This window comes from Amphiura filiformis, chromosome 9 (genome assembly GCF_039555335.1).
Source record: "Amphiura filiformis chromosome 9, Afil_fr2py, whole genome shotgun sequence".
Classification (NCBI taxonomy): Eukaryota; Metazoa; Echinodermata; class Ophiuroidea; order Amphilepidida; family Amphiuridae; genus Amphiura; species Amphiura filiformis.
In genome coordinates, this window is record NC_092636.1 from 32,162,637 (window position 1) to 32,183,299 (window position 20,663).

At 39.9% G+C, this 20,663-nt stretch overlaps 1 protein-coding gene across 1 annotated transcript in view; it reads left to right on the forward strand.

Moving 5' to 3' along the window:
• Window positions 1-2,704: 2,704 nt before the first annotated feature.
• Window positions 2,705-20,663, forward strand: part of LOC140160883 (uncharacterized) — a 108,878-nt gene continuing 90,919 nt past the window's right edge. The window contains 1 exon segment of the mRNA XM_072184215.1: window positions 2,705-2,902. Within this exon segment, the coding sequence (XP_072040316.1) occupies window positions 2,837-2,902 (66 nt within the window). The 5' untranslated portion in view covers window positions 2,705-2,836.

The following is a 20,663-nucleotide window of genomic DNA, read 5'->3' on the forward strand; positions in this document are numbered from 1 at the left end:
TTGTCAACGATGAAAATCCGTTCAAATAAAGTTTTTAGGACCTATAATATTTGACATTAAACTCTACTTCGCAGAAGTAGGCCTATTATATTCCTAGCAATCAACACGGAAAATAGACGATTGAGTAATCAGTCTTTTTGTTTATAATGTGCTTGTAACTAACATTGGGAATGATAAATAAAATGCCATGCTTTTAAGGGATCTAAAATGAGCGTTTATTGCGTTTCGACAGTATTTTTGTGGGACATGAGAGCACCTCAGACCTATCGAATTGCATTCTGAATACGAAGCATGTCTTTCTGATATCAAATAATTTTCATTTTTGAAAATCACAATATAATACAAATTTTATGACAAATTATAAAAATTTGATATTTTTCAAATTTTGATATATAACAGTCCTCGAAGTAAATTATATAAATCTAATGATATATTCTTAAAGTGTTTGTAGCAGGGAGGAAAAGCCGACGGTCAATTGAAAATTTTGACCTTCCATATTGAAGATATAGATTTTTTCCCAAAAAGACCTATTTTTTTTAGGTGTTTTGGGAAAAAAAATCCATATCTTTAATACGAAAGGTCAAAATTTTCAATTGATCGTCGGCATTTCATCCCACCTACATACACGTTAAATATAAATCATCAGATTTATAAAGTTTACTTCGAGTACTGTTAAATATCAAAAATATCAATTTTAATGATTTGCCAAAAATCTGTATTAAATTGCGAATTTCAAAAAACCAAAATTATTTGATATCAGAATGACATTCTTCGTATTCAGAATGCAATTCGATATGTCTGATGTGCTCTAATGTCCCAAAATAAATACTTTCCAAACGTTCATACCCCAGCCCTTAAGGGATTGCAGGTCGGCAGAAGCAACTTTTTTTTTCAGTTTTGGCCATTTAAATTTTTTTTAAATGTAGTGTAGGCCTACTAAATGGTAAAAGAAAGAAAAGGCAAACAAACAGAAGTTTATAGTTATGAATTAGAGAGTTGAGAGGAAGTTGTAAGAGTTAAATTGTTATGGACATGATGGGGCCGGGTGTAAGCGTGAAAATATTGAAGGTCAGGTCAATGTCATCCGAGATTGTCAGATTGTTGATCACAATTCTGCGCCAAAATTGTTTGTCATCTGATGTCTAGTATACATTGTTGGATTGTCAGAATGTTCAAAGTCGTGTCAAGGTCAAATGATGTGACTACTGAGTATTGATTGTCAGATTGTCATAAAAAGTAATCACGAGCACTAAACAATCAAGGTCATATCAAAGTTAACAGTCTGAATAGATATTGGATTGTCATGAATTGGTTAATATGATCACCCTTGAGCAGCAAACATTACCTTAATAAGGTCGTCTGAATATAGATTGTTGGATTGTCGTGAAACTCGGTGGACATGAGCGTATGTTGGGGGGGGGGGCTTTGAGGGTGCCAGCCCCCCGGGGTAAAAGCTGGGGCCAACCAAAATGAAGGGGCGGCGGAAGAAGTAGGGGCGGCAAAAACAGGGGCGGCAAAAACAGGGGCGGCAAAAACGTAGGGGCGGCAACAAAGAATTAGTTAATAAAAAATGGCGGAAAAATTTGAAAAAGCATAAAAAATTTTGAAAAAATGGTACTATACATCAAAATGTGCTGCTTTTAGGGCGCTAGCGCCTGAAACCCTTTTTTTTTTTTTTTTGCTCTTCAGTTTTTCAAACGACCGAGAAAAAAATTTGGTCAACCTTTTCGGGCTGTTGAGGAAGGGGCGGCAAAATTGAATTTTCTTCAGCCCCCCGGGGTTGGGGCGGCCACGGTACGCCACTGGTGGATGTGATTTCCATTGATCCCTTTGTTACAAGTAGGCCTACCGTATGAATTAATGTAGACCTATTTAGCACACATTTTTCCTAGTATGTCATTGGTGGTAACGACATTTCCCACCCGGTACCCGGTTAGTTGTGCCACACACAGGTACTTATCACCCGACTTATCAATGTAAAATTATGAAACATGAACTTCATGATCATGCGTTGTCTTTTTTAAAGAATTCTTGTTCTGAATCGGTATACTTTGGTCTGTCACTTTGGTGGTGATGAGCAATTTCAAATTTGACCCCGGATCGACCCTGTATCTCTGTATAAACTTTGATGACCTTTTTCAATCCCTCATTTCAAATATAATATTGAGTTTTGGTTTTGGTCATGTGGTTTCCCGTTATCCTGAGTTCTTGACTGACATGATTATCGATATCTTTGTTTCTACCCTTTGTTAGAAACTTAAAATTTGTAGCAAGGAGATTCATTTCAGTTTTATGATGGTATGAAGAAGATAATCACTTGGTTTGAAGTTAGGCCTACATGAAGAAATGTTTAAATTTCGCACGATCAGAGAAATAGAGCATGTCATTACATAAAAACGTGGTTTAGAAAATCCAATCAGTCCTATTTTGTTTGTTGTTTTTTGTTTTGTTTTTCAGTCAATTTTAATGACTTACTCATTTTTATGGTACTCAATTTTATTCCTTTTCTACACTTTCGCCTTTAAATTTACTAGCTTTGGCTCGTCCAAAAAAGGTGTGTTTACGGAAGTTGTTAAAAGTTATTTCGACGAGGTCAGATTAGGAAATTTGTGATATCACAACTGGCAACTCAAAATATAGGAAATCCCTCGGATCACAACAACACAACGTGCGGATGACCTCCCTGGCTCCTTGTAAGTTGTATGCAAGAGACCACCAAATTCGAGATGATTGATTCGGATAACTTCCGCATTTTATTCAACCTGAATTCTTGACTATACTGAATTGGATCTTTTCATATGTACTAGGAAAGGGATCTATATATCCTGTGTAAATCATGGATGAAGTTATATGTGAGGGTTTCCTCACAAAATCTCCACCAGAGCGAAAGATAAATCGAGCGGTGAGTATTTTATTTTGATGTTTATCATCTACCGAATACCAGCACTCTGCATTCTTGGCCTTTGGCCCCCACCCTTGTAAGCACTGGTATAAGAACAAGTGCCATTGCATAATGCTCTATGAAATGGGATTTGAGTGTGCTGGAAAGGGAGCATATTCCAGCAAAATTTATAGTTACTTAAACTTTATTTATAAAATGCCAATCATAGCATATATAGTCATATAACAAGACATGTATGAATACTATGATAATATTATTTTGTAATTTACATTCATGATGCATTATTACATGTATTATTATTAATCATGTTTTAAATACAGGGAACCTAATCCCGGAACCTAATACCGCAGTTGCACACAGATTGGGTGCAACACAATTTCATGATTGCTCCAAAGCCAACATATTTTCCATCCAATAGAAAGAAAAAGTGAAAAACCATGCCAATTATCCCCTCTGTCTCTGGCCCTATGAATGGTCTGAAAACCAGCTACACCTCGGTTATTGGACTTTTGCAGTTAGTGGGGTGGGATATACAGTTGTCGTTACTGCAGTGTGGCCCTGTTGTGATGTTGGTGACCCACTTCGCTTGCGTTTCTTATAGTGCAGTGGTCTGATGGAAAATGAAAGAATTTGCTTCAGAAATTAATGATGAACATTGAAACGCACTGGATAATAATTTTTAATGTTTAAAATATCATTTTTTGCAATAAAACCCATGCTCTTCTGAGCCTGACTTTTGAATATGATGAATCGTTGTCATACTTTAATACGCGCAGGTTCGTGAGACAAAACTTTTATTTTTTTTGGCCTCTTAATTAATTTTTATTTATTCTGGATAAATAACCGCACATGGGTTCGTGAGACAAAACTTTTTTTTGGCCTAATTAATTTTTATTTATTCTGGATAAATAATCGCACACGGGTTCGTGAGACAAAACTTGGCTTAATTAATTTTTATTTATTCTGGATAAATAATCGCACACGGGTTCGTGAGACAAAACTTGGCTTAATTAATTTTTATTTATTCTGGATAAATAATCGCACAGGGGTTTGTGAGACAAAACTTTTTTTTGGCCTAATTTTATATTTATTCTGGATAAATACTCAATATTTATCTACTCTGTGTTTGGATACTAGGCCTATTGCGAGTGTAGTTAGTTTACTCCTCAAGAGTAGGGAGAGCTTTTTTTTAGTTCATTGTACCCGGTAATGAAAGTTTTAGATTTGCTTCCACCGCCCGCTAATTTTCATTATTTAAAAAAAAATCATGATTTCCACAAAACAAGGCTCTGACACTAAACTCTAAGGGCGAATTTCTCGACGGGTGGCTTAGCAGTTGGCCAGGCCTCCAAAAACCGCGGGAACGCGGGAACGGCGTTCCCAGAAAGGTCACAGAGGTCACAGAAAAAAAATTGCAAAAATTAACTAATGTATATTTCTTCATCTGTCACACATTATAGATGTATTGGTTTTCCATGCATTTATAATGAAGAGGTAAACAGTACACAAGTTAATGGTTTGCATAAAAGTAAGGATAACAAACTGTAATTTTTTCGTAATTTTTTCCATTTTTTTTTCAAATTATCTGTGAATAATCCTAGCCCTTCAGAATAGGTCCACTCCAGTGGTTCTTCAAAGTTGCAGAATACTTCTAAAAAAATGTTAAAAAATAAATCAAAAATTGTTTTTTGCATTTTTTTTACCGACATCCAATAATCCGTTGAGCCCTGGATGTGATTATACCCGGTATCAATCATATACTATATGTACTATGACTTACGACCAAAAAAAAATGACAACATTGTTGGAAATTTGTGAGTTTTTACAGTAATACTTTGAAATTTTAAGTTGTGTTTTTTTGTGAAAAAGGATGTAAATTTTTATAGAAAACTGTTCCAAAATAAGGCTCAGATTGCACGAGAGAGCATCTAAACCCTGGGAGCTTCCAGGGCCCTTAAGCGGGCCCTGGACCCCGACCGTTAGGACTTCGCGCTTGTGATGTTCGCTACGCACATAGGCCTATTTCAGTTATTTCACAGAAAATTTCCAGCACTTGTCATTAAGTTCCCAGACAGCAGAAAATTTTCTGGAGGCCTGCAGTTGGCTAGTCTGGCCTCAAGGCTTAAGAGGTCGTAAGACCATGCAGGTTTAACTGAAAACACGTTCCCCGAAGCACGGCTACCATAGCCTCGAGGCTTCGTTAGCCTGTGGGCCAGGCTTGTAGGATTAGCCCCAGGCTTCGGTAAAATTTGCATTTCTCGAAATCAGTCTTCTGTAGCCGTACATGTAGTCTACGCAAGCCTGTTATGCCAGGCTTACAGCGGCTTTTCTTGGCCCTGCCTCAGAGCAGGTCTTAGGTCGTAAGCCGTGGTCTATTTCAATTGACAAATTGCTTAAATTGCTTTCATATTTTTGAGAAATCGAATCAGATGCTGTCTTTCATTCAACATAGAGTAGGCCCCTACCCTAAGTAATAATTATTGTTCGATTTAGTTGAACATTTCACCATTTTATTTTAGTGTTCATTCGAGTCAGTTAAACCTGCTGTCACTTTGCTATAAGGCCTACTCATGTTGAATGTTGAACTTTCTTTTGGAGCAGTGCAATTAAAGCGAGACGCAATCTTCGACGTCAACTTGCTGTCGTGAGCGTCTTTAGGAGAGGAAGGATCCTTTTCTGAAGTATTCGGATACCAAATTTAAATCGCGCTGCCGATACAGTAAAGGCAATGTTTTAAGGCTTACTGATCTGCTTGAACCTAACTTGTATTAAACGGTCAACAAATAGGGGCAACCATCTCCTTCCTGTTCAACAAATATTGCTAACCTTAACGATATTTTGCTATAAGAAGTCCCCCACCCCCATATTTGACATGTCGAAAAACCTTGACGTTCCACATGAACTTGCTCCCATGCGTTCCTCTTTTTTGCCTGAGATTTATTATCGGACGCCTTGCTTTCAATGACATGAAGCAGTGGCTGCAAAATATGCAGTAATTCAATTCTGTATACATTTGCTGCCTGAGTGCGACTTTTCGGAGGCATGCTGATGGTAATAATGATTATATTTGTGAACGGAGTCGTTTAGTTAATCGTTATACCCGAAGAACAGTTCTTGAAACGTTTGAATGATCAAGAAAAAACATTTCTTTTATCGTCGTCGTCGTCGTCGTCGTCGTCGTCGTCATCATTATCATCATCATCATCATAAAATATGCACTCATGCTAAATTCGCAAATAGAACATGAAAATATCTGCAGTAGATAGCACGCACGATGGTTGTCAAATGCTTGGTTATGTTTTTGTTTTTCCACCAAAATTATCCTCAAGTCGAGTAAAAAAGTATGGAAGTATTCATGCAAGCAGGACTTATAATAAAGTAAAAGTGGAAATAAAATATACATAAAAGACACAACAGAAAAATACTAGTCTTGCATCAACATGATCAAGTTGTGTACGGTGTAAGCCCAAGCACAAGACCGCCGGTCTAGGCTTGTCTTTGCGCTGGTAACCTTGTTAGTACGGTAAACCGTGAAGGACAACAGCTTATGCACATCTACCTCCAAATGCCTATACAATTAAGTCGCTGGTAGAAGGGACGAGGTTGTCAAGCGTTAAGCCTGCAAGGCCACTAAGACCAGGTTGAATTTATGTTCAAGAAATCCGGCTACAGTTAAGACTCGGCTTCGAGAGCGGGCTAGGCTTAGTAGCCTCAAGGCCACCTTAAGCCTAAGGCTTACGAAGACTCCTATCGAGAAATTCGCCCTATATGTCTTAAATTGGAAAAATCATCCTTCATCTTATTTTGGTCTTACTTTTGAACGTTTTTTATTGTCAACTGGAAAGAAGAAGGATGATTTTTCCAATTTAAGACACTGTGTGTTAGCAGTACAGCTGTCAGCTGCTACTGTAAGCCTCCATACAGGGAGCCAACAAGTGTACTTTGTAGTAGAAGCATGAGAATTTCTACACAAAGGAGGATTTAGTGATCCTAGCAGTACATGTAGCATCCTCTTTTTATGACATTTTTCAGTAGATATCCGCGAAAAAAGCTTATTCCCTAAATTTGAGTTGATTCCGATTTTGCATTTGTGAGGTACGCATTAAAAACAAAATTCAAATTTGACGATATCTTTGCTAAACGAATTAATCTGCAAGAAATTGTTGGTACATTGTACATAAACATGTAGCCAGAGGTTTTTGTGGTATAAAAATCTCTCAATTTTTTTTTTTTTTGAAAAAGTGGGGAATGAGGCTGTGGATCACGAAATGCCCTTTTTAAAGTACAAGGTCCAATGTTGATTTTAAGACGTGGGGCCATTTTGGATTTGACCTCTGGTGACGTCTAGAGGTCACAAAAGGCCATACAGGGGTAAAAAATTGAAAATGCTCCGATCTTGTTGAGAGACATTTCAAATTACTCGTCTGATCACAAGGATTAAAACAATGTATAGTTTGTGCTATCTACGACCTATCGTTATGGTGTTATCATACAAAAACCATATTTTCTAGGTAAAATGTCACTTTTTTGGTTGAAAATGTACCTGGGTAAAAATTTCAACTTTGTCATTTTACAGCTACATTAGAATTATACCATTGAGCCAAATCTCTTACTACAATGTACAGAAAGGAAGTGATAGCAAACTTGACCAATTCACACTCAGTAAAAATGTATAGGTCTGTATGTTCTAAAATGACTCATCTGGGACAAGGTAAACCATTGGAAGAAGACAAATTTTCTTTGATTAAATACTCTATCTAAAATCTTTTGAGGATGGAACGCAAGAGGGAGACCACCTCTGGTGACCCTTTTCTGTGAGAAGGTCTGAAATAAAAGTGACCAATTGGTGAGGATGTTGGTAATCATCTTGGAAGGATGAGTAGATGATATCTAAAAATTAACATTGTTTTGTTGTACCACCGCAAAATACAGTTTATTTTCTTCATGTATATATCTGGCACTACATCAAGGGAGAAATAAACTGAGTCCAGGAAATAGTAGAAGGAGAAATGTATCAATCCTATATCTGGATCATAGAATAATGAACTTTTAGGGTAACTAATACAATGGAAGGAAGTCTTTATTGCAGTTCAACATAAACCTGTGTGTACGTGGATAAAGTGGATTTAGACTCGCTGCACTCGGACACTGGCACTACATTGTACATGTATTTCTTTACTTCAATCTTCTTTTTCCACCATTTTTGCACTACATATTTTGTGAAAGATACACTTTATGTAATTGTAATGAATGTTGAAGGTTCCAGATTAAAATGGACAGAAACCCTTCGCGACAGTTATTACTACATGTAGTTAATATTATTTCAGCATTTTGGGAAAAGAATAACAAAATTTAACGGAATCGCATATAATTATGGCTTTAAAATGTAATCAATTGTACATCATTTTGAAATGGGCATGTGGTATGGTACACTAGTTAGTGAACCATTGATGCATGGGACACAAGCCTGCGTCCGTCCGTTTAGTTATTAAAAGTGGATGATTGAAAATGATGCTCAAATAGGATGCCTTTACTGTCGTTCCTGTAACTCATGCATGATGAAAGGGACCGGGTCATTGATAGTTCAGATTAAAATAACCTTTAAAGGTCTCTGTTTTGATACCCCTTAGATATACTATTAGGTCCCTTTTACTATGGCCTACAAAAAACTAAATGTCATCAAAGAACCAATCTACAATTTCTACATGTACATGTATGCTTTTTATTCTCAGGCGGTGTGGTTCTGATTGATATTGGTTTTTCAGAGGCCATAGTAATTGTATTTGATACAGCCCTTGAATGAACCCACGGCACCCATGGCATTTTGCCCTGGGTGCCCATCCCCACTGCCGTAATGCCCTCAAATTATGTCCTTTACCCAAGGCAGTCACTTGACGTGCCCTCTAATGAAGTTGCCGTTGGTGCCCCAGCCCTGCCCCTTCATTATAAAATCAACTATCAGACTGTTTGTGTGTGTTTTCTTCACTTTTGAGATATTGCCTTGGTGCCCTTCTCAAATTTTAAACAGTTGCCATGATGCCCTCTTGAAATATTACAAACTGCCGTGCTGCCTTGCCTTTTCAGTGAAAATCCAAGGCAATTATCAACTTGCCCTAAAAAGGTTGCAGTGCCCCTTCAGATCCTTAATTCGAGGGCTGATTGGATAGTGAAATCACCTCTGTGGAAGTGCAGGCAATCTGATTCTGATATTCAAGGAATTTGATAAAATTAGCCTAACAAGTGTACAGCCACCTGCTGATGACTGCTGGTAGTGCCTTGAACTTGAAACTTTAGCCAGGCTTGTACATGTAGTTTGAACATGACATTTGTCAAGTATTTTCCAGCAAGGACGGATTTATGCATGCCTACATTGTACATGTATGATGTAGCACATACTCTGGGCTGGGTGATGATTTTAAAGATTGTCCAACTGAATGCTCGCTGCTAGCTTTGCTCGCTTATCGAGAGACGTCACAGTTTGCGAACGGGGATAGTTCTAGCCTACATGTACGTAGACAGCAGGTAGGCACCCTACACAATATACACTGAGGAATGTCATCTGAAAATTGAAAGCTGTTAACATGTTTAAGCTGGTAGAGAGTATTGTAGCACAGGCTTTGTGCTGGACTCTGATACCTGTTTGAAGATTTCCCTCGCTTCGCTGAAGTTCGCTTGCTACATTTATCACAATTTCAAAAAGTCAAAATTGTAAAATATCATCAGGACATTTTTAGTATTCTGAATGCAATTTGGTGTGTCTGATGTGCTCTCATCAGGCCCACAAAAAAGGTGGGTGACCGACCCATTAATATCAGCAAATTTATTGTTAGAACATTTTACATTTTATTTTTAGTTCAGTGCATTTTGAATCCTCCTCATCATCATGTGACACTTTATACAACACTAGACAGGTCATTGAGGGCAAGTCACTTGCTGTGAAACAATAGCTGAAAATGTGACCCAAAGTGACCTTAACCCCAGGGTAGTTTGGGATGTCAACTGAAGGTGAATGGAACCACAACAAGACTCAATCTCTAGTGTATGGAACTCTAGTCTTTGTCAAAGACTACTAATGTACTCACAATGGAGGCATAGACCTGGGATCTTCCAGAGTCTGCTATGATGAGGGGAAGAGTGGTGAAGCCCCGGGTGAAGAGCCGCAATTGAGTGGGGGACAGGGGACGACGAGCTACAAATCTGCAACTTTGAGGCGCAAAGCAGCACTTTGGTTTCTGTGAGAGTGTGGTAACCTGCAGTTTCTCTCCCTATGGATAACATAGTTCCTTGATGTGTAGCACAGAGCAATGCCAATGGAACTCTTGTGTACATGTAGGAGTAGGGAGAGGCCTATTTCTATGGAATGAGAAAAGTTCAGAACGCAATGATCTGAAAATTAAGCTGCCTTGAAAGAAAATATTCTCAGCTCTGCAGTAGATGTATGCACTCTTCAGATCATGATAGTGGGTAGCTTTGCTCCAAAGCAGACCTTAAATTTTCCATCCGATAGAAAGAAAAAGGAACAAAACATGCCATCCCCTCTGACACTAATCTGAAGACTGGCCGAAGCTTGTTTAGTGGACTTCGCTGTGGGTGGGGTGGGGTAGACAATGGTCCTGGGATATCGGTGGCCTACATGTAGATGGGCTCGCTTTATCGCTCTTGTGTCTTATAAAGACACAAGATAAAAATACTAGTTCGTGTCTGAAATTCTGACAACTAGAGAGAAATTGCTGATGCAGGTCGGCAATCAATCATGGCGCGCCTTTGCCCTGACCATGCTGATTTAAATAGTCTTTTTTATCTCTGTCTTTTATTTTAGTGGCGCTTCTTGCGAGTAGCAGTATATGGTGGGATTGGTGACTTTTGTAGCTTGCCTTTGGCAAGCTTCTGTTGCTTTACTAGTCACTTGCTTGGGTTTATTTTACTTGTGTGGCGCGCCGAAACTTCCACCAAAAATTGTGAAACTTCCACCAAAAATTGTAAGATCCAGATGTTTCAAAAACTTTAATGAAGCAGATTATATTGATACAATCAAAAATATTGATTGGGGTCGAATTCGTAATATAAATGATGTCAATGAAGCACTTAATGAATGGCAGTCTTCATTCAATGCTGCCTGTGACAAGCATGCACCATTTAAGGAAAAGAAAGTTAAAGGTTGTTTACCTGAATGGGTGAATAGTGAATTTTTGAGACTAAGTAAAGATAGGGACTACTATTTTTCAAAAGCACATAAGACAAATAATGCTGAAGATTGGAGTAAAGCAAAGTCTCTTAGAAATAAAGTAAACAATATGAAATATTCACTGAAAAAGAGTTATTGTAACGAGGCTATAAGTAACAACATAAATAATAGTAAAAATCTTTGGAAAACAATTAAGAAAATTATACCAAACAAAACATCAAGTATACCTACAGCAGTTGTTAAAAAGAATGGTAATTACTCAGGTAACAAAAAGGATATGGCAAATGAGTTCAATGAGTTTTTCACTTCAATAGGTAATGAACTTGGGAGTAAATTTAATAATAACAATGATAATTATGTATGCACTTGTAATACTATATGTTCTCATCAAAATCATAGTGTAAACAAATTTAGTTTTAGAGCAATATCTAATGAATTTGTTCTCAAACAAATAAGTAAAATGCAAAATTGTAAATCGTCAGGATTAGATCCATTCAATGTAAGGTTATTAAAATTGGCTGCGCCTTTTATCGCAAAATGCCTTGTTCATATTTGCAACCTGTCTTTGAATGGGTCTACTTTTCCTGATGCATGGAAGAAGGCTAAAGTAACTCCAATATTTAAATCGGGTGATAAAACTAATGTTAGTAACTATAGACCTATCTCTGTATTACCAATTGTATCAAAGATCATTGAAAGAGCTGTCCATGATCAATTATATGAATATATGAGTAATGTAGGACTGTTATCAAATGCTCAATCAGGATTTCGTCCGAATCATTCCACAACAACAACCCTTCTAGATGTGCAAGATTACATTTTAAAGAATATGGATACAGGTTATGCTATGTAGGCGTTTTATTTATAGACTTAAAGAAAGCATTTGATACTGTAAATCATGATATTCTGATTAGGAAACTTAAACAATATGGGGTATATGGGGATGAATTATTATGGTTTAAATCATACTTAAACAACAGAGAACAAACTGTTAATGTTAACTCAACTCTTTCTGACTTTAGGCCAATCGATATTGGTATTCCTCAGGGCTCAATTTTAGGTCCTTTACTGTTTATCATTTTTGTTAACTGTTTACCTAATGCTGTGTCTGAATGTAAAACTGTAATGTATGCTGATGATACCTCTTTAATGTGTAAAGCTAAAAATGAATCTGATCTTAAAATTCAAATGGAGTCATGTCTAAGTAGGGTAGCTGAATGGTTCAAAGTAAACAAACTCACTTTAAATGTTGAAAAGACTAAGTTTATGATCTTTGGTACAAACAAAATGCTTGAAAAGTGCAACAATGTACATTTATTATATAACAACAATGATATTGAAAGAGTAGATGAGTTTAAATATCTAGGTGTAAAATTTGATAGCAAGATGTCTTGGTCAGCTCACGTTGATAATGTTAGTAAAACTATTTCCAAAAGAACTGGTATAATAAAACGTATAAAATATTTCCTTCCATATAAAACCACTGTAATGTTATCAAATGCTCTTGTTATTCCCCACTTTGATTATGGCAGCATGGTCTGGTCAAATTTTAGTGATGAGTACCATAATAGGCTTCAGGTACTTCATAATAATTTAGCTAGAATAATTCTCTCAGCAGATATAAGGACACCAACTAATGATTTAATGAGTACATTGCAGTGGGTTAAACTTGATCAAAGATGGCATAATACTCTATTAATGACTGTTTTCAAATGTTTAAAGAACGAATATCCATCATACTTATCTTCTCAATTTGATTTTGTTCATGATAACCATAATCATATAACTAGAAATCATACTTCTAATACATTGATTGTTCCAAAATTTAAATCAAATTCAGGTCAACGTGCTTTTCACGTCAGGGCAGCCTATGCATGGAATTCTTTGCCACCGACAGTAAGAGCGCAGATGGAAAATATGACTTTAGGCCAATTTCAGTCAAAAATTAAAGAAATTTAGGCCTGTCTTTATCTACATTTTGTTCATTTGCTTGCTTATTTTTTGTATTTAATATAATTATTGTATTTCTGTATTTTGAATCATGGTATTTATAATTTTCTTGTATTTGATGATACCATTATACTTATTTGTAATACTAGTATATTATGTATGCTATTTTTGTAAATATTGTGTATCGTAATATATTTTGTTGCTATAACATGTATACAATGAGGGCCTGCTTGAAAAGCAGTGCTTGTCACTGAAGCAAAATTTAGATTTTGGTACCTTTATTAATTGTCATACATGATGTGCTAACATAGCCTGCTAGTAGTTCAGCCGAAAGCTTTGTATGTAAGACAAAATTTATTACATGAATCTGTAATTTATATACTGACAGTATCTAAATTTGTGTATTTTAATGGATCGAGCTTCAACTTTGTCAATAATGCTGTTTCCTTCTCTTTTTTTTTGCCCAAAATTTTCATTTTAGAAATACCTGATGATAATTTTAATGACTTATCCTTCACTTTTAAGGGATTTATACACAATCTTGATTTTTTTTATTCTTTCGCTGGAATCACTAAATTCTCTAAATGTCCATTGTTCATTTCCTGTAAAACAATGCATGGAAACCGGCGATACATATAGATTGTCTAGGAACCTTGCCGACTATTGCAATAATTGGTCTAGAATCTAACCACCAGTCACAACATTACAGGCTACAGCTAGAATTACATCTTATAAACACACACAATTTTGATTAAATATAATAGTACTAGGCGGTTACCCATATTTGGCGGTTCTCGGCCGGGCGCGATTACCTGGCTGATGGTGAATCTACCCACCAAGTTTCATGCCCATATGACAGTTTTTACTAATTTGACCTCAGATGACCTCTGGTTACCCCAAAATGACCTTTCAAAAATTTGGCTCTAAATGTTGTCTGTACCCACCAAGTGTCATGCCCATATGACATTTTTTATTAATTTGACCTCAGATGACCCCTGGGTGACCTCGGATGACCCCAAAATGACCTTCTAAAATTTTGGCTCTAAATGTTGTCTGTAGCCTACCTACCAACTTTCATGCCCATACAACTGTTTCAAGTAATTTGACCTCAGATGACCCCTGGGAGGGGGCCCCGGGGTCAGATGACTTAACGAACATAAACTTCTTCTTACCAGGACAGCCGTCTACACCCACCCACAGAGTTTGGGCCCCGTAAGACATACGACGGCCTCACACGACTGTTTTTAGTAATTTGACCTCAGATGACCCCTGGGAGGGGGACCCGGGGTCAGATGACTTAACGAACATAAACTTCTTCTTGCCAGGACAGAACGACACCCACCCACCAAGTTTGGGCCCCGTACGACCTACAACAGCCTCACATTAGCAGTCACAGACAGACAGACAGATCTACAGACAGAGAGACAGAGAATAGCGTATTATTATATAGATTAGTGGGCACAACATAATTTGGTTTTAAAATATTTGGTCCAATTGTCTTAACACCTTAATGATGTAATGCTATTCATTCAGTACAGGAAGTTACTCATTTCATGGTTCGTTGGTCAAGGTTAACAACACAGTCTGACAATGAACTTGGGCTATCCCTATCATCACCTTTGTATTTGTGTACAATATGTAGGTGTATCGCAGTCATCCAAAATATATCATTGTATTGTAATATAGCACCCACAATTGTATGACTGTAAATTAGGGGCTGTGCAATAATTATGAGCTCCAGGGGGGTGAAATTTTTAAATGGCGTATGTGGTAGATATGAATATATTAATATCATTTAATATTAGAACTGGTATAATCAATGCACTTGTAGTGACCTTTGAACACTTATTGCTCTTTCATCATCATGATCAAGATACCAACTTATGTTTTTGAAAATCTGTACCAGGAAATATGCTAGCAAATATGGTTGTGTTGTTATGACCATGACTAGAGCAGTACGGGGAGCAGTAGAGCTTGCTTTAATTAAAAGGGCATTTTGTGATCCACGGCATCATATCCCCCACTTTCCTCATGTGGAAACCTCTGGCTACAAAATGTTTATGTACATAAAATTTCGTGCAGATTTATATGTTTAGCCAAAATATATCGTGAAATTTGAATTACGTTCTGGTACACCAGAACAAAATTACAACATATTGTCTATGGAGCAGTGTACTACACATAATCATGCATAACTCGCAAATGCAAAATCCCAATCAACTGAAATGTTGGGAATACAACTTTTTTGGTGGAAAAAGAGGATGCTTGGATCACAAAAAGGATTAAAGTTGTGACAGAAATAAAAGGGCACTCTATACTAGAGTAACAATTAGGGGCTGTGCTATAATTATGAGACTTGGGGGAAGGTAAAATTGGGGAGTGGGCAATGGTGGACCACACCACCATGGCCACTCTCATAATTAAATTAGTGAATTAAAAAATTTTTTTAATGTGAAGTATGTGTATGTATGTCAATTAAATTCATGCTTCGTTCAAATACTATTATTGACATTGTTTTGTACATTGATTAGTGATTTAATACAATCAGTGTATCTGTATTGTCTGTCATTTGAACTGATAAGACAACATTTGGGTGATATCTGTTGGCCAATTTCCTTTGGGGTTAAAGGGTATGTCATGTGCAGTAATGTCTTTATTTCATCAGTAATCAGTATTTCACCAGTTCACCATGATGTATTCAGCTATGTGTGTACAAAGTATGCCTTTCATTAATTGTACTCAAAGCTGAAAATGAAATAATTGTATGAAGAGTTACTGATATGAGAACAAATGATTTCCCAATGTTTTATTAAAACCCGGATTAAAACAAATTAATTCAACAACTGTTATGACAATCAAAATCCAGCTGAAGACCATGCACCAGAGTGCAATATACATACATGTATCTGGCATTATCTGAGAGTGCAATTAAAAGCAGTGGTATCTTCTGTAATATTTTGTATTAAATTTACCCCTATTAAAGTGTAAATTTTGGTACAATGCTTGAACCGGATGAAAGCTCATATTTTTCTCATAACCCCTGCGAAATGTTAGGACTGAAATTAGAACTGGCTCACGATCACGAGGCCCTGTGATCAAGAATCCCTTGAATAGCGTGTGGAGTGCATGCGGGAGAGCATGTGGCTGCGAAGCAACCACGTGAACCCGCCATGGTGCAATATAGGACCAAGCTGGTTAAAGTGTATCATAGAGTACTGATCTAGTGCTAGCACAAAATATGTTTCGTTTCTAAAGATGGTGTAACCACCACCATAGAATGTAACAGTCTATGCCACCACCAAAAGTATGTACTAATTCTATAGTCCGACGAATAGGACCTGTTTTTTCTCAGTTACCAACTATCACTGCTCAGGCTCTGAATGCTCAAGAAAGATTGACCGCGAAAGTCCACTAACCGCCCCACCCGAAAAATCGGGCGGCGCGGTCACTGGACTTTCGTGATTCGTCTTTCTTGCACCATTATGAGATAGTGGTCATAGTCTGAGCTGAACATTGTATGGTATTAAATAAGAAAAAAAAAGGTCCTACACATCGGACTATAATTCTATGGGCCAGTAGTAATGTTAACATGTTTGTTAGCTTCCAACACCATGAACACCAAAACCGCTGCAGCAACTCAAAAATTGAAAACAGATTAATGATATATTTCAAATGAAAGATAGAAAACACCAGATATGAAAAAAATCAGATCTCCCACTTTTAAATAAATTGTACTCAGTGGTGTTCCAGACAAAATTTCCAAATGTGTGTTATTTGACATCTAAAATATACGAAGACCCAGATAGGACATGGTAAAAAAAATATATATCACGCGACGTGCGTAATAATATCACGTCACGTGCGTGATAATTATTACGTGCGTGACGTGATAATTATTACGTACGTCACGTAATATTATTTTTGAAAGAAAGGGCGGGAATAAACAAAACCAGAAAACCTACTAAAAGATTCAGGTTTTTTTAAAGGTAGGCCTATCGGCTGCCTTTATACAGATTGCTTTTTCTCTTAGGGAATAAAAAGATATTTATTCCGTGCAGTGGCGTAGCGTCGGTCATCATATTGGGGGGGGGGGACCGATCATGATTGGGGGCACCGGATCTGCTTGGGGGGGCACAAGCCGTTTTTCGGAAATTTCATATTGGATTTTTTTTTTAATCAGATCGATGGGGGGCACGTGCCCCGTGTCCCTATGACGCTATGCCACTGATATGATTCCGTGTTGAAATATTATCTGGTGAGGGAAAAATAGATAGGGTACACTCCACTCTTAGTACCAACTTTATTCCACAGTGGAATCCGTTTTATTCCGTCCTGGATTAAAAACATTTTAAAACTTTAGACTCAGTACACCGGTCGATCTTACCGCTTCCGATGTTGATTAAGATACTTCTTGCATCGATCCCGAGATGCGGAAAAACCAATAGTCATTTTGTCCCACATAAATGAATAAATAACAAAAACCCCGATCCCCGGTGGACTCACCCAAAAGGTGACGTCACACCATATGATCGTCCCTTATCCTCCTTGGTCTCCGACTGACACAGACGTGCCTATCGATTGTTCATAGCACTGTGTATCAATTTCTCGACCAAAGGCGAGATATACGGTTGTAGTTTCACACCTTAGGTAAAACCAAACCGGTATTGTTCGCTGAGGATAGTTTTGACGGCATTTTCTGGCGAAAAAGTGACCAAAAACGATCCAAAACTTAGCTACATATCGTGCCTCCGTTTGTATACGGGACACACGAGCAATTCAAAATGGCCGCTCGTTGACGCCATTCATTTTGTTTCCCACGTAAAACAACCAGTGCAGCCTGTAAGTTACAATAGATGTTTGTACATACACATTGTATTTCATGTACGGTAGGTTATTGTTGCTATGTTAGGGTGATTACTCTATCGTTATGTCTTCATTACCGTCCAATAAAGACGAGTTAATCAGATATTCATACGGTGGGGATTGGTAGGGACCCGTCTGACATTTTAGTAATAAAGTTAGCCAGTCCTTACTTTACCACTAACGTTAGCGACCAGCCTCCGTGCTCAGGTTTGCTTACTGGGCTTGAGTCGCGTGTTGGGGGGTAGTGCCCCCTCCCTTTCTCCTCGCTTCGCCTCGGCCCTGTCGGGCTTGCCCTTCCCTGGTGACGGAGCGGGACCCACACCGCTCTGTTTCACCCACAGGGAGTGCTCACGATCTTCTAGATGTCTTTCTTTTGCTTAGGACTCTCCGAGTTCCAGCTTGACGATTGGGATAGGCTCCGTCATCGCCATAAGACGAAGAAGAAATCTACCAAGGGCACTGGTAAGGTCGACACGGTGGATTCTGCTGTGACAGCCCCTATGGGTCATGGCAGGTCTGCTTAAGGGGCTCCGGTCCCGGACAAGCAGGCGGTTCCTTCGGGACTGCTAAGCGCGTCCAAAGGCTCAGCAGCCAGCGAAAGCACTGACTATACGTCGGAGCAAAGTAGCAGGCAGCAGAGCGGTAACCACCAGCTTAAAACCCTAGCGGGTTTTGCAGCAGGAGGATACCAGTCGACACGGTAGATTCTGCTGTGACAGCCCCTATGGGTCATGGCAGGTCTGCTTAAGGGGCTCCGGTCCCCGGACAAGCAGGCGGTTCCTTCGGGACTGCTAAGCGCCCAAAGGCTCAGCAGCCAGCGAAAGCACTGACTATACGTCGGAGCAAAGTAGCAGGCAGCAGAGCGGTAACCACCAGCGAAAACCCTAGCGGGTTTTGTAGCAGGAGGATACCAGCCCTCTAGCGAAGATCCTCACGGGTTTTTAGCGGGAGGACTCCCGTCTGTTGCAGGCATGTCTACGGGCTCAAACAGCCACAGTAGTAGCCAGCGACGGGCAGCATGCAAGGGTACCCGGGCTTGCCTGGGTTGAACCCTAGCATGCATGGGTTCAGCAGAGACGATACATGCGGCTAACGCTGTGGGTGTAGTCTTAGCAGAACCAACTGGGGTTGTCACACGGCAGCGTTCCATGGCGGGACCGCCGAGTGATACCCTGGGCCCTAGAATAGCTGCTGGCTGTCCACAGGGACTGGCTGGCGATTATTCAGGGGTTGGGCTCGCAGTCTCTCACGGGACAGCGACCCAGGTGCATTCGGTGGCAGCTACAAAGACGAGCTACGGCTTGACTTCAGTGGTAGCCGCTATGCACCCGCCCATAGCTGCCCAGGGGTAGCGCTAGAACTAAACACTCGAGTGTCCGCAGGGACCCCCGAACTTGCAAAAAATTAAAAAGTAGGGGGTCCGGAGTAGAGCTTGGTGAGTCCCAGTTGCACAAATGCAGCATAAATAGTATATCTGCAATAGCGCTAGATTAAAAAACCGGGGGTCTGCAGGGACCCCTGAACTTGCAGAAAATTTAAAAACAGGGGTCCTAACTCTATTTTGGTGGGTCCGGGACCCCAAAAAGCAACTTAGCGCTACCCTTGTAGCTGCCGTGAGTGGTCCGCCACACACAGCGACCTTGGGCGAAGCTCTAGAGGGTACAGTAAGTAGCTTGAACAGCCTAGCTGATCAACAACCCACTTATGTCCTCGAGAGCCAGCGGAGCGTGGGTGATCCATTACCGTCAATGGGTCAATTACCCTCTCTTGATCGATCACTGTCAAATCAACAGGGCATAGCTCCATTGATTGACGCTGCCTATTCAGGTGGCGCAGGTGATTGATCGGGGTATGCACGCCAGCTACCCGTGGTACTAGGCAAGCTCCCTCTAGCCAAGGGACAGCCGGTATAGCGGGTACCCATACACACGGCTTGATCCCTTGCGGGGAACGCAGTGAGGCATGGGTACAGTGGTACACAGCCGGGGAGCCCTCACGGGCACCTACGCTAGTACCAGCGCGGTACACGCCAGCACACAGCTTGATCCCCAAACAGGGAACGCAGTGTGGCGAGGGTACAGCGGTCCACAGTTGGGAACCCTCACGGTACCCACGCTGATACCGCACCGGTACCGCAGCACCCGCTTTAGTCGCCACAGTCTCTGTGGCAACAAGGGGAGGCGGTGCTGGTACTGCAGTACCATGGGGTTACCCTGGTGGCGGATCCTTTCAGGGTCAGCTGCCGGGCGGGTATGCCCCGTGGTACCGCCGCAGGGTGTTTCTTCCACGGCCTAGCACCGTGGCAAGTGTCGCCAGCGATGGCCACGCAGTACCAACATCAGCTGTTGACCAGGCCAGCCGGCATGGGGCTAACCCAGATCTTGATCAGGGTAGGCCCGTGCTGCTAGCGCTAGGACGACGGCTGCGAGAGCATGCGGACCCAGTGGTGCCATGGCGGATACCTCAGGGTCTTGCGGGGAGTACTCCCTCTTCTGCTGGCAGGTAGTCGGCGAGCCACACAGTGGTTATGCCTTCTTACCCGCTTTCAGATGCCCGTCCTCAGTTACCGTCATCATCGAGCATGATACGGATACTGTGGGCGAGGGAAAGGAGTCGGAAGCTGAGTCCGTAGTGACATCACTACAGTCTCCTTCCCCGCTGCCCCGCGAGGGGAGCAACAGCACTGATCTTCCTCCGGACACCCCTAAGGGGGAGTCCATGGAGGAGGACCAGGGATCCTTTCAGTAGGATGCTCAGCTGCTG